This window comes from Cajanus cajan, chromosome 11 (genome assembly GCF_000230855.2).
Source record: "Cajanus cajan strain Asha chromosome 11, NIPB_CcT2T_4, whole genome shotgun sequence".
Lineage (NCBI taxonomy): Eukaryota > Viridiplantae > Streptophyta > Magnoliopsida > Fabales > Fabaceae > Cajanus > Cajanus cajan.
Genome location: NC_138527.1, coordinates 32688644 through 32702026, shown reverse-complemented (window position 1 = coordinate 32702026; position 13383 = coordinate 32688644). Strand labels below are relative to the sequence as shown.

The 13383-nt window shown below is 34.4% G+C and overlaps 1 protein-coding gene across 1 annotated transcript; it reads right to left on the bottom strand.

Moving 5' to 3' along the window:
• Positions 1-12: 12 nt before the first annotated feature.
• LOC109801259 (Zincin-like metalloproteases family protein) lies at positions 13-9373 on the bottom strand. The gene is made up of 17 exons (XM_083066417.1): positions 8999-9373; positions 8701-8868; positions 8057-8180; positions 7499-7575; positions 6312-6455; positions 5992-6222; positions 5832-5922; positions 5385-5506; positions 4640-4747; positions 4307-4552; positions 2747-2892; positions 2270-2387; positions 1457-1616; positions 1338-1369; positions 1111-1176; positions 399-470; positions 13-274 (listed from the first exon to the last, which is right to left on the bottom strand). Exons 1-17 carry the CDS (start codon positions 9356-9358, stop codon positions 188-190), a joined length of 2352 nt encoding a protein of 783 aa, XP_082922543.1. The 5' UTR covers positions 9359-9373; the 3' UTR covers positions 13-187.
• Between the last annotated feature and the right edge of the window lie 4010 nt (positions 9374-13383).

The window sequence follows — 13383 nt, the reverse complement described above, 5'->3', positions numbered from 1 at the left end:
AGTGCACAGATATTAAAAAGTCAATGGTAGGATAATAATTAATTTCAAAATAAATTCCTTTAAATGTTGTAAATTAAAGTTTAAAAACGTAACAAAAACTACACAGGAAATAAAAAAGGTTAGAGTCCATTTTTCTTTTTTTTTGGTAATTGCGAGTCCCATTTATTGAGTATAAAAATGGGCAAATCTATGACGAAGCTGCAACTGGCAATAGGCCATTGTGTCTGAGCAATGCATCTGGGGTTGGTTCTCGCCCACGGAATTGCACAAAAACCTGCATGCAGCAGCATTACATGTTCAACACATTAGAGAAACATAGGATAAGTCATATGTATGTTGAACTTGTCTTATTTTCAAACTGCACAAAACAGATTAGGATAGATGTAGTATCTTCTTACATCGAGTGGTGCCTTGCCACCTCCAAGAGCAAGAATGGTCTCCCTGAACTTGTGTCCCGTTTCTTTAACAGCCTGCGCGTGTTTTGAAGATAATAATGATTAGGGCAAAGAGGAACAACCAAATCAAACAAGGGTCCAGGTCGAGGACTCTATAAATGACATCACTATTTTCATTATTATATTGAAATAGTTTGATGTTGCAGGATCATCAACTAGATGCAAGTTTCATGCAAGATAACGTTCTGAACAAAATAAACGTATAATCTTTAAGAGAACACAATAATCTCACTTTTTCTCTCCCTCTTTTACCATTGTTAGGAAAAATAACCAAACCAAACCACCACTAGAACACAAGCACTAAAATTTTGAAACTGTAAACAATACTACCTAGACTCTGATTGCATATCCCACATATGAATGTAGGTTAAACACTGCTAACTTAACCAGCAGTAACTTCATTAAAATGTGATTGTCCAATGTCCATTATGATCCCAAATAAATTGTGCTCTACAAACACATGGCATAAATAAATCTACAGATGTTCCAATAGCATGCCAGTAGTTAAATAGATAACAAATTAAGAAAGGAGCAAACATTTATTGCGAGATTCTATTAGCATGACCACTATGGTTATTTGAAAATTGGCAGTAACACTCTCACACCCCCCCCCCCCCCACCCCAAAAAAAAAAAAGTAAAAAAGTAAAAATATACCTTGTCATTATCCAATCCAGCATCCTCAAATGCAGAAAAAGCATCTGCAGACAGCACCTCAGCCCACTGCATAACAGACAAACCCCTCATAAGATATAAATCATTTTCCACTTATTGGAGGGACAGGGAGAGTTCTATCATAAAAGAAAAAAAGTGGAATACACATCCAACAGAGATCCTCAAGACACGAGAAATGTCTATCATCATTAAAGCAATGCAGAACATACCTTGTAGCTATAGTATCCAGCTGCATATCCACCTAACAAATGCAAAACCAAGAAAAAATAAATTTAGTTTTGTTGAAACACTTGCATAACTACCAAGAGAAACAAGAGGCACGGCAAACCTGCAAATATATGGCTGAAGCTGCAAAGGAACCTATCCTCAGGTAATGGAGGAATCACTTGAGTTTTCTCAGAAACTCTGCGGTCAATATCATAGATTGACTCAGGTCCCCCTGGAACATATTTTGTATGAAGTTCCAGATCTACACTTGCGAATTTTAACTGCAAATTATATTTATGGTCATAGATTAGATGGCATCAAGGGAAAAACATAATTTAAAACGTAAACGTAACAGAATACAAGAAAGGTCAATTTTGGAATTAAAAACAAGGAACACAAAATAGAACATTGAAGTCTTACAAACTAGTTGGTTCACTAAAGAATAATAGAACCCAAGAAAACGCATTTATGAAGAAATGTAATTGTAACAAAAAATTTGGGAAAAAAACAAAAACTAATGGCATCATGAATCAATTTTATTCCATCCTTTAGAAACAAGCAGCTACGGAGAGTGCAGAGAAAAAATATAAGAGGTAACAAAGTAAAGCCATTGTGCAGACTTTATTGTGGGGAGAGTGGGATTGACTTGGCACTGTATTTATGTAAAAGAAAATGAAATAATAGGGTGGGAGAACCCCCAAGTACCCATACTGATGCAGGCTGTTTAGACTACTAAACCCACAAGATCAAACTAAATATCACATAATAAAGTTCTGAACTTGAAACGAAGTAGCTCTGCTTGATTGTACAAATTCCATAAGATGTCACGGTGAACAAGACAGGGACAATAAGTTAATGGGTGTAACATATGCAACTTTCAAATAGAAATACAGAAAGGAATGAGCAACCAATACATTCATACTGAGTTACTGACCTGTCGAAGACTTAGAGAGCCAGCTCGAAAAGTCCTAGCAGCAACAAGCTTCAAATATACTTCTTCAGGGAGACTCTCCCCAGTTTCAAAATGCTTTGCAATGCCCATTAAAGTTTCCCTAAAGCAACAAGAAAATGTCATAAATATGAACTACATGATGCTCTGGTTAAAAGACCATAATTTTACTTAAGAACAGAAGATACTAATAATGAACAGAGAATACTAATAGTATTATGCAACATGCCACTTCATATTAGGGGTTAAAATAGATTAGATTAGGTCATTCAAAAGAGACAAGACTACGAAGTGGAAAGAAGTTGAAACGTTGAATATAAAAGCAAGGACAAACAAAAAATTATATACAGTTGGGAATAACATACAAAGCCCTTCCTTTACTTTGGTTGTGATAAAAGGAAGGATGAGACTAACATTCGAGTAATACAAGGGTATAAACCTCACGTGGACACATTTACTTACCTATGGTAACACCAGTTTTCCATGAACTGAGAAGGTAACTCAACAGCATCCCACTCTATCCCTCTAATACCAGCAACTAGACCCTCATCTTGCTTAGTAAGCATATGTTGAAGTGCATGACCGAATTCATGGAAGACAGTCTCAACCTGAGAAAAGGTAAATGATGAAAAAGATAGTTTGAGAACCACTATGAATTTATAATAAGTAAACAAATTAGCAACTGCAGCTAATTCTACACATTAAAAATTGCCAGAAACACACTGTATCTCACTTGATATTTTTTTAGGACAAAAAATGTAAGAAGCCCCTTGTACTATATTTCAATTTCATAAAAAAAATAAAAAATAAATAAATAAAAAAAACCCTTATGGTTCAAATTCACCAACTCTATTCGTCAAACTGCATATATTGACTCTCTAAGGGCGGGTTTTCTACACAAGCACAAGGGGTTGATATTATACTCCAGAGTAGAACTGCCCCTCTGACAAACCCAATCAATTCAAACAGATCCAACTATTAAAATAAAATAAAAAAAGTCAAGTTGTATTGGTTTAAATTGTCGCAACAAATTGAATTAAATTAAGGTCACACTAATCAGGTCAAGAATCAAGTTTATATATGTTGGACCCAGTCAAACTAGACCCAGGCCAATTCAATTCATACCTTTCTTTTTCATTTTCTTTATAATATTTTTGTTATTCTTTAAATTTTATATTAAATTTTTATGAATGTGATTTTTAAAAAAATATATGCATATAAATACATAAGATCAGGTAATTTTTTCCCCAAATCTGACTTGTGTGCGGCCCAAAATTTGGTAATAAGACTTGGGCATCAACATGTCGAGTATAAAATATATTGTTTTCTGAAGTTGACCTTTAAAAGAAGGGGGTCTTGTTTTCCTATTACAGCATATCTTGTTTATTTATGAATATTTTGATTGCACTGTCATCAAGATATAGTGTAGAACTATAAGTGTTATTAATCTTGATATATGTCATTCAGGTTAAAATCTTTTACATAATTGATTTCACACTTGCACCTAAGAACTCGAGCTTCCCAAGCAAGGCTGAAGGATGCTTTCAAACTAAGCCCACATTTGGTAATCCAAAATAATCCCCCCCCCCCCCTTCTCCCAAATAGCTATTTCAGGGAGCTTTTGGAAATATAATTGCTTTTTTTAATCACAAAATAAGTTAATTCCACATTAATTATTACAAATGTTAATTCTTCATTTACTTAAGAGGAAACTTTGCAAGAAAAGCCTTCACTTCAACATATGATCCAGAATACAGCTAATTGGAAAATATTGAGCGAGCATTCATTGCAAGTCTGAACATAATAATTAATGCAAGTCTGAGTGTCTGACACATAATTGTTCCAGTAGTCTTTCTTTCACTCAGACTAAAATATGTAAGCATATCAAGAGCAGACACTACCAGACGCAATGAATGTTCCGATAAGCATACAGCCCAGACAACTCTTATTTATTGCACAGATAATGATCATCACAAAAGAAAATATAAAATAGATAAACACATCAAGTAAATTTGAGATTACCTCACGGAATGTCATTAGACTTGGCTTGTTTCCTACTGGAGGAGTTTGATTGCACACCATGTGAGCAACAGGCAACCTTGCTGAGGTACCATCACGTGATAATATACGACTACGAGAGAAGACTTCATCCATCCATGCACCTTGCCTCTTTTCAGCAGGACGACTATAAGGATCAAAATAAAAATATGCAACTGGACTACCAGATGAATCCTTAACGCGAAAGAACTTGACATCATTATTCCAGACCTGAATAACAATAATCATGTGTCAGCCAGTTTAAAATAGATTCGTCCCATCCAAGAACCATAGCTGAACAGCCGGGAATTTAGTTACCGGAGCTAGACCATCAGCTTGCTCGATTTCAATGCCAAAAAGTGTTTTTGCAAGAGTAAAGAGTCCATCCATAACCTTTGGCAGAGAGAAAAAGGGACGCAGTTCTTCCTATGAAACACAACAGCAGAAGCATGAGCTTTTCCAGGGCTGATAAAATGTTTACATTAAAAAAGAAAGACAGATACTAAAAGTAATAAAATCTTATTGAAACAGCTAGTACATCATTCAATGGAGTGAACAGGATTAGCAAACAATAAACTGTAATTAGAGGGGTGGGACTGTGGGGGGAAGAAACTCTTGCACATAGTTGACAATTGACATCAATAGAAATAATAGCTTTCAGAATTTATAAAGTGGAACAAACCAAATTATGAAACTTTCGAATTTCACATTAGTGAAAAACACATCCATATGATATTTTACAATAGTTCCAAATATTTTGCAGGCTTATGATATATTCTTGCTACTTTGCTATAGGAAAGAACCTTGATGTTCACCGAAAGTCATAACAATTCAACAGCTAATGAAATAGTTGTATTAAAATACTGAGTGTATGAATAATTCTATGCATGAACAATGTAGTAAATATTAAATAATGTGGAATGGAAAGTAATCTTTCTAAATCATTCTGAACTTCTTTATCATCCAGTGTAACAGTTAAATAACCTTGTTTTCTTAAAAGTGTTTTTTTTCTTTGCTAAATGATAACTGAGATTGAGAGGAAAAAAGAGCGCCGTAGAGCAACCTCATTAATATCATATTTTGACTCACGTAGCCTCTCACTCCAAAAGCTAATGTCCCAGTGAGTCAAATCACCAGCTTCTGATGCACCCTGACTTTTGGAGAATTCCTTAAGGTCTTCAATATCTGCAAGGAATATGCCAACACCTAAGTTATTACCTGATTAAAGGAGGACACACACATCCTATATATAACACCAAATTTAAATAGACAATACAGTCACATATAGTGTATATGTCAGACCCATTAGGTCTTGGAAATTTGGAATCCTTCCAAAAGGACATCAATTTTTTGCTATTAAGAATATTCATTGATGATGAAGGCTAACTCCAGAAAGCTTATACACAATGCATTTTCCCCATACATAACTAGTAAAAATAAAAAATAAAAATATATATACAATTCAAAGCTTAATGCAAACACACAATAAGAAACAAATTATACACACTACCTTGTACTGCAGCATCCCAGGAAGCTCTGCGTAGCTTTTCAAGAAGTTCTACTGCTTTATCAACAGTTGCCATTTTGGTTGCCATGCTAACCTGATAGATTGATTATACATTAGCAGCCTACAATAGGATTGTATTCTTAATATAGCATATGAATCATACCTCAGCATAGTTATTGTAGTTGAGAAGCTTGGCCTTTTCTAACCTAAGCTTCAGAATTTGATCAATTATTCCTGTATTATCCAAATCTCCACTTGATGCACGAGTTATATATGCTCGGTAGATTTCCTCACGCAAAGAACGGTTGCGAGCATGTTGCATAACAGCAATAAAACTAGGAGCATCTAATGTAATTACCCAAGGCCCATTCTCAGCAGTAGCATTTTCATGCCCCTGCATTTTCCCATTAAGTAATCAAAACTCAAAACATATCTGATCGTCATAACTTGAGAATAATAACAAAACATGACAGCATGATATACCTTGGACACTGCACTTTGTGCAGCCAACCCAAGAGCAGTAGCAGGTAATCCTTCAATTTCGTTCTTATCCGTGATTAGCTTTTCAAACTTCTTCGTTGCATCCAGAACATTCTCATCAAATTTGTGTGATAACCTTTCCAGCTCCTATGGATGAAATCATGACAGAAAATAAAAAAAATATAACCAAAAGGAAAGCACAATTACTTGAAATATTGTTATGAAGTCCAATCACTTTGCTTCTGGAATTTGAGCACAAGAGAAGCAATATTTAATCAAAAACTTGTTACTTAGCTTAATTTGGAGTTTGGATATTAAGCAAAAACCTCCACTGACATGTAATAATGCAAATAAAATTGGGATTTCAAAGTGCTGTTCAAAATCCATATAGTGCATATGGATCCTTCTCAACTTTCAAAATTTTCAATTTCAACAGAATTTTACCAGTTCATAATGCCTATTCTATAGGCATGGCAATCTAACCCGCCCCCGTGGATACCCTCCCGAACCCGTCCCGATTTGGATGGGGAAAACCCGTGTCTATCGGGTTCGGGTTCGGGTTTTCCCCGATTGATAAAATCGGGGGCGGGGGCGGGGATGTTAATACCCACCCCGCCCCCGCCCCCCGCCCCGCTTAATAATATAATTAAAAAATTATTTTTATATATATATAAACCAAAATTATAAATATTTATATGTAAAAATTTATATTATTTTACTTTTATTTTATTTTTTTTAAATTATTCATATTTATTTAAAAGAAAAAAAGAAGAAAAAAAAATAGAAGCGGGGGCGGGGGGCGGGGCGGGGAAACCCGAACCCCGCCGGGGGCGGGAATGGGGACCCAGATTTTATCCCCGGCAGGTATCGGGGGCGGGGGGCAGGGGCGGTTTAAATTTGCGGGGGCGGGGGCGGGGACGGGGAACGTAAAACCCGCCCCCGCCCTGTTGCCATGCCTACTATTCTGTTACTTGAAAGTCACACATTTTCAAATTTTCAAAATATGTACAATTAAGATCTCATTTTCCACCCATGACAGAGAAAAGGATAGGCCCGGTTGCTTCCATAGAACAAAGATAAAGTCATATAACCAAACCTAGCACATAACCACTATAAATGATGGGAATCAAATAGCATGTGCTACTAATAGCTACCAATTGTGTTTGTTTTTAGATGCTAAAATAGCACACCTGTTCAATTTTGTTAAAATTTTCTCTTTTATCATCTTCAAGAGAAACTCCATTAAGAACCGCCTCCTTTATTTGGCCTGCAAAGGCACAAGTATTTTGTCATTTGGTAAATGTAAAATGACAAGCCCCAAATAGTACATATGTTTAAAGTCAAGCAAATGGTAAATGAAACAACAGTTTGAGATTTAGCATGGCAACAGGAGTATAGTCATAAAACTTCTTCAATGACATGTAAGACAAAGTCATACAGCTATACCTTATCACAATTCAAACAACAAAAAGTAGAACACACAACATCTCTCTCACACTTAGAAGCTTGGTATCAAATTGGCAACAGAGCAGATCCATAAATCAGAAAACTCTACACCAACTACACAGATTCAGCATCTTTCAGTTTTTCATCTTCTTAAATGAAAAGCATAGAAGCCAAGAAGCAGCATCAAGATACAACCAACCTAATTTCAAGCAACTTTTAGCAAAAAATAATAACTCAGCAGTACCAAAATAAAATCACATCACAGTAACAATATATAGCAATGCGACATCTTAATAACTTACTTTCAACTATTCGTTTGCGTGCCTCACTAAGTGTCTGATAATCAGGAGACTCTTGAATGGCTTTGAACGCATTATAAATAGGTTTGCTTTGACCCAATCTAAGCTGAAACTTAACTTTTTCTGGCTGCAAACAAAATCCTCATTAGCACACCAAAACTACTGCCCTCATAACCCAAAATTACTGCCCTCACAATCCAAAACAGAAACACACAACAGACACCTACCCCCCCCCCAACCAATAAAAAAAACAAAATCAAGCAAAAGGAGAAGAAAAATAAACAGCAGAATGCAACATGTCACACTTGAAGCAAAAATTAAAATCTAACTCCCATAAAATCTACATTATACCCCAATTGCACACACACACAAAAAAAAAAAAAACAATTTACTAAACAAAAGCATAACAATACCCATCTAAAAATTAAAACAGCAGACTAACATCTTACAATATGGCTCGTGTGAAGCAAAAAAAAATAAAAAAACTAACTCACATAAAATCTACATTATACCCCAATTGCACAAAAAACAATTATACTAATGCAAAAGCATAGCAGTATCCATCTAAACACACGCACCAAGAAATAAAAAAATAAAAAAAAATCCCAAATTCGTATCCATTCTTTTTTTTTTCCTAAAAACAATACCTGCACATCCTCAATGGCAGAACGTAGCTCCGAACTATCCTTAACAGCCTTTAGATGATTGACCACGCCCCAAACCACAGACAATCGGTCCACGATCTTCTCCAACGGTTCCACCAGCTTCGGCCACGACGGTTCCACGCTTTGTTCCAGTTCCTCCAAATCACGTTCCTACAAAAAAAAAAAAAAAAAAAAAAAAACCCATCAACCAACCCGACCCCAAAACCTCGAATCAACCCCGACCCATTTCCCAAATCCGAAGGCACAGTCCAAAACGAGAGAAAAGTTGAGAACTTGTTACCAGCTTGGCGAGGAGGGCGCGAATGGCGGGTCGCACGTGCGTGGGATCGACGACATCGAAGGGTGGGAACTCGAAGTCGTTTAGAAGAGGGTTGTTGGCGGCGTTGGCGGCGTCGGCGAGCGAAGAAGCGGCCATGGAGAGGGGGGAGGAGGGGCGGAGAGGGGTAGTGGACTTGTGGAGTGAGTGGATGCAGAAGGAGAAGGAGGAAGACCAGAGGGGACAGGGATGGGATTTTGGGAATTGTTTGGGGCGAGAGAGGGAACGTATGGAACGAGAAAAGGGGAGAGTTAGGGTAAGGCGTGTCGTTGCCATGAGCATGTTTGCTATAAGAAGGGTGCCCACTAGAGCTGACCCTCTCATTTTGAGAACCTTTCTGTAAAGAATGTTTTTTCGGGCCAGGTTCATGCAAAAATCTAGCATGTGATAGGGATACTTTTCTATGTTGTTACCTTTTTTTTTTAATGAATATCTAAGCTAGTTACTGCTGAAATGAATCTCAATTAATTTATTCCATTTTAATTTTTTTATTAATACCATGTATGATGTATCTATACTTACACATTAATGGGAAGATTTATCTTTTTAATTATATTTTTTTTATTCACAAAAATATAAAATTTTGTTTAAATGGATTGAGTCTAATTTTATTTAAACTAATGATTTGTTAGTATATATTTTTAATTAAGTATAAGAACTGATTTTTTTTTAACATATAATGAGTTGTTTGTATACAAAAAAAAAAAATACGAGCTGTGTATAGTGTATTTGGAACGAAGAAAATACATGTACAGAATGAGAGAAATATAAGTATAGCTATTTAACTAGAACATTGTTATAGGAAGAAAAGATATGAAAATTTGGAATTTAAGGAGTTCACTTGGAACATGCCAAGATTTCCTATTCGGTCAGTTACGTGTGTGCTGAAGAGGATCTAATAGAGTTCTTAATTCATTAATTTTTTTTACTCTTTTAATTTTAATGTCATTTAAGTTTTTTATTTTTATTTTAATATAATAATTTAACTTGAGTTCATAACTCACTTTTGTAGATTTTTTTTTAAGTAAGAATGATAAAAATATTTTTTTATTGATAAAAATACATTCTTAAGAATTCTTATATAATTAAAAAAAAAAGGTATACATACCGCATCATTCATGTTAGCATATTCTAATGATAAATTTTATAAGAATCAGTTCTTATATTCTAATGATAAATTTTATAAGAATCGGTTCTTATATTTAAGAGTGTGGTTAAAAACTCTTGTTAAAAATAACTTCAAGTTTTATTTCTTAATTTTAGTTAAATGTTTTTCTAAATTTTTAATCATGAGGGGGGAAAAAGATAGAGTTTTGCTCGATTTATGATTTAGAATTTTCCAAGTTTAAGTAAACATGCAATTAATTTTTAATATTTTCGTCATAATACTATAATTCACTTAAAAAAATTCATATGATTTTCTTAAAATAGTCTTGTAAAGATTTTTATTTTAATTCTTATTATTTTGTTTTAGTCTTGGTAATATAGTATTTTTTTCATTTTTATCTTTATAATATATGAATAATTTGTTTTTAGTTATTAAAAAAATTAAAAGAACTAACTCAAAATGAACAATATATTATAGGATATAAAATGAAAAAAAAAATATTGAATCATGTCTCCTTCAGAATACTCAACATAAACCGAAAATAAGTTTTACAAAGATCATTGAAAAAAGAAGAAGTTATAGCCACTAAAACCAAAGGCATTTACTATGTGATCAGTTTTTAGCAAAAGCCAAAAATGAATATTTTTCATGTTTAATTTATTATTTAAATTAAAATAATATTTCTAGGAAGTATTTTATTTTTATAATTTTTTTTAGTGTGTTTATCACAAAATTATTCTTGTAGAAAGGTGAGAATTTAATTTTATGTATTAAAGAAAAAAGTATTTTATACAAATATCACGTTATCTTTATCAACTAGTTTAGAGCATCTCCAATGCTAGGTTCTTATCCAGTTCTTAAGTTTAAGCTTTCATTACTTATAAAAAATCTGTATTGGAGCATGCTGGCATGGCAGGTCAAATTGTTAAAATTTAAACATTGTTGCTTATATAAGAGACGGTTGCTTAAGAATAAAAAAATAATTTAATATTTCCTTCTTTCATTGATGTCAACAATTATAAAAATTAAATTTTTTAAAATTTGTTAAAAATGAAGTATGAGTTATTAAAAAGTGGATGTGCTTATAAGCAACTTTCATTGGAGTAAAAATTATAAAAATGTAATATAAGTTGCTTATGAGTAACATGGTAGTGTGGGATCTATTTAAAGTGGATGAGAGTTGCTTATAAACAACTCCCATTATAGATGCTCTAATGGACAATTTAAGTTTTTTAAAAAATTTCTACTAAAGTAAACTTAAAACAAAATACAATAAATATATAAATATTTTAAAAAATATGTATAACCAATTAATCAAAAATTTACTCATTCTTAAGAATCGATTAAGATTATATATGGTTCACAAAGTTTGATTCTCGAGCATAATTTTTTTTCCCACCAAGTGAACCCTATATTATAGTGATTAAAAAAACATATTTAAATTAGCTAGCCATCATAATTACTTGATAGCTCTCAAGATTGATTCCATGTTGAAATTCAGTATGCAAAGGTGTTGATCGGTATGGATTTTGTTTGGCTTTGGTTCATTGTGTAACATGTTGTCTACACATCAAGGTTGTCCAAGATTTTTTTCAAGAAAATTTTGTCCCCTTTTTTTTTTTTAACGGCTAAGAAAATTTTCATTAAAAAGGTACCAGTGGTACCAAAAGAGAAATAAAATAGTATACAACATAACCAAACATACCAGTCTCGTGAAAGGAATAATTATGTCAAGGAAACTACAAACCAAACATGTAGATTATTTTAGTGAATATACCTAGACATGCATAAACCAGGATTATAGCACCATTGTGAAAAAGTATACCGGAATGTCTTTGCAAATGATGACAACCACCTCCAACTGTAAACCTGAATCTCGTTCACCAATCTTTCAAAAGAGAAGCTATTATCATTGAACCTGTAACGATTCCTTGTCCTCCACACTGTCCAAGTAGTTGCCAACCATATGGAACGCCAATATACAACCTGTTCGTAGTGTTGAATTGGTCCAGGAATGAAGTTGAAATGATCCAAAATGTTGCTAGGTAGGGGGGCAGGACAGCTAATCCAATTGAGACAAACTTTCCATACCTTGTCCACCACCGGGCAGGTACAGAACAAATGATAATCAGATTCAATATCCTTCTTACAAAATACACATAATGCATCATTATCTGAGAGGACAATTCTCCTCCTAGCCAGATTATCCACCGTCGGGAGACCCCTACTCATCATTCGCCACACAAAAATTTTGGCTTTTGGTGGTGCTGGGATCGACCAGATACAATTAGGTACATCATTATAAGATCCTGCTATAGTTTCAGAGGTGATAGCATGATAAGCATACCTTACTGTATAACTTCCAGACAGTTTACTCTGCCACCCCCCATGAATCATCTTGTTCCGGCCTAAGACTATACTCTGTAAGTTGTTGCAATAATTGTTGCTCCAATGATTTCTCCCATTCAAACCTTTCTCGTCTCCAATGTAGCTTCCAAGTCCAACTGTTGTTCGTCCAAGAACCCATATCCTGAACAAGACTATTTTGCTTCTCAGAAATGTTGAATAACCTCGGAAAAACCTTTGCTAGGCAGACTGTTCCCATCCAACTATCTAGCCAAAATCTAACTCTAGATCCTGAACCAATTTTCCACTTAAGTTGCCTTTCAAACCAATTGTCTTGTTCTATACCACCGCATACCAAAAGAAGATCCCTCCACCATATGGAATCACTTCGAGAACTACTTTGAGCACAAAGATTTGTGCCACCTCCATATCTCGAATATAATACCCTAGCCCATAATGAATGTCTTTGATGAAAAATTGACCACCTCCACTTTGCTAGCAAAGCCATATTAAACCTGGTAATATTTTTAACTCCCAATCCCCCCATCTTCTTTGGTAAAGTGATCCTATCCCAGCTTATCCAGCAGATTTTTCTTTGATCTTCCTTACAACCCCATAAAAAGTTTCTTTGTAGACGAACGATTTGTTTGCTGACCTTAACAGGCATTCTGAAGAAGGAAAGAAATAATAATGGTAGGGAAGTTAAGACCGAGTTAATTAAGCACAGTCTACCTGCCATTGATAAGACCTTGCACTTCCAAGAAGATAACTTTTTTTGAATTTTGATAACAATAGGTCTCCATGTCTCAAACTTTCTTGGATTGGCACCAATGGGAATCCCAAGATATGTAAAAGGAAAGGATAGAAGTGAGCAATTCAATAATTGGGCAAAACC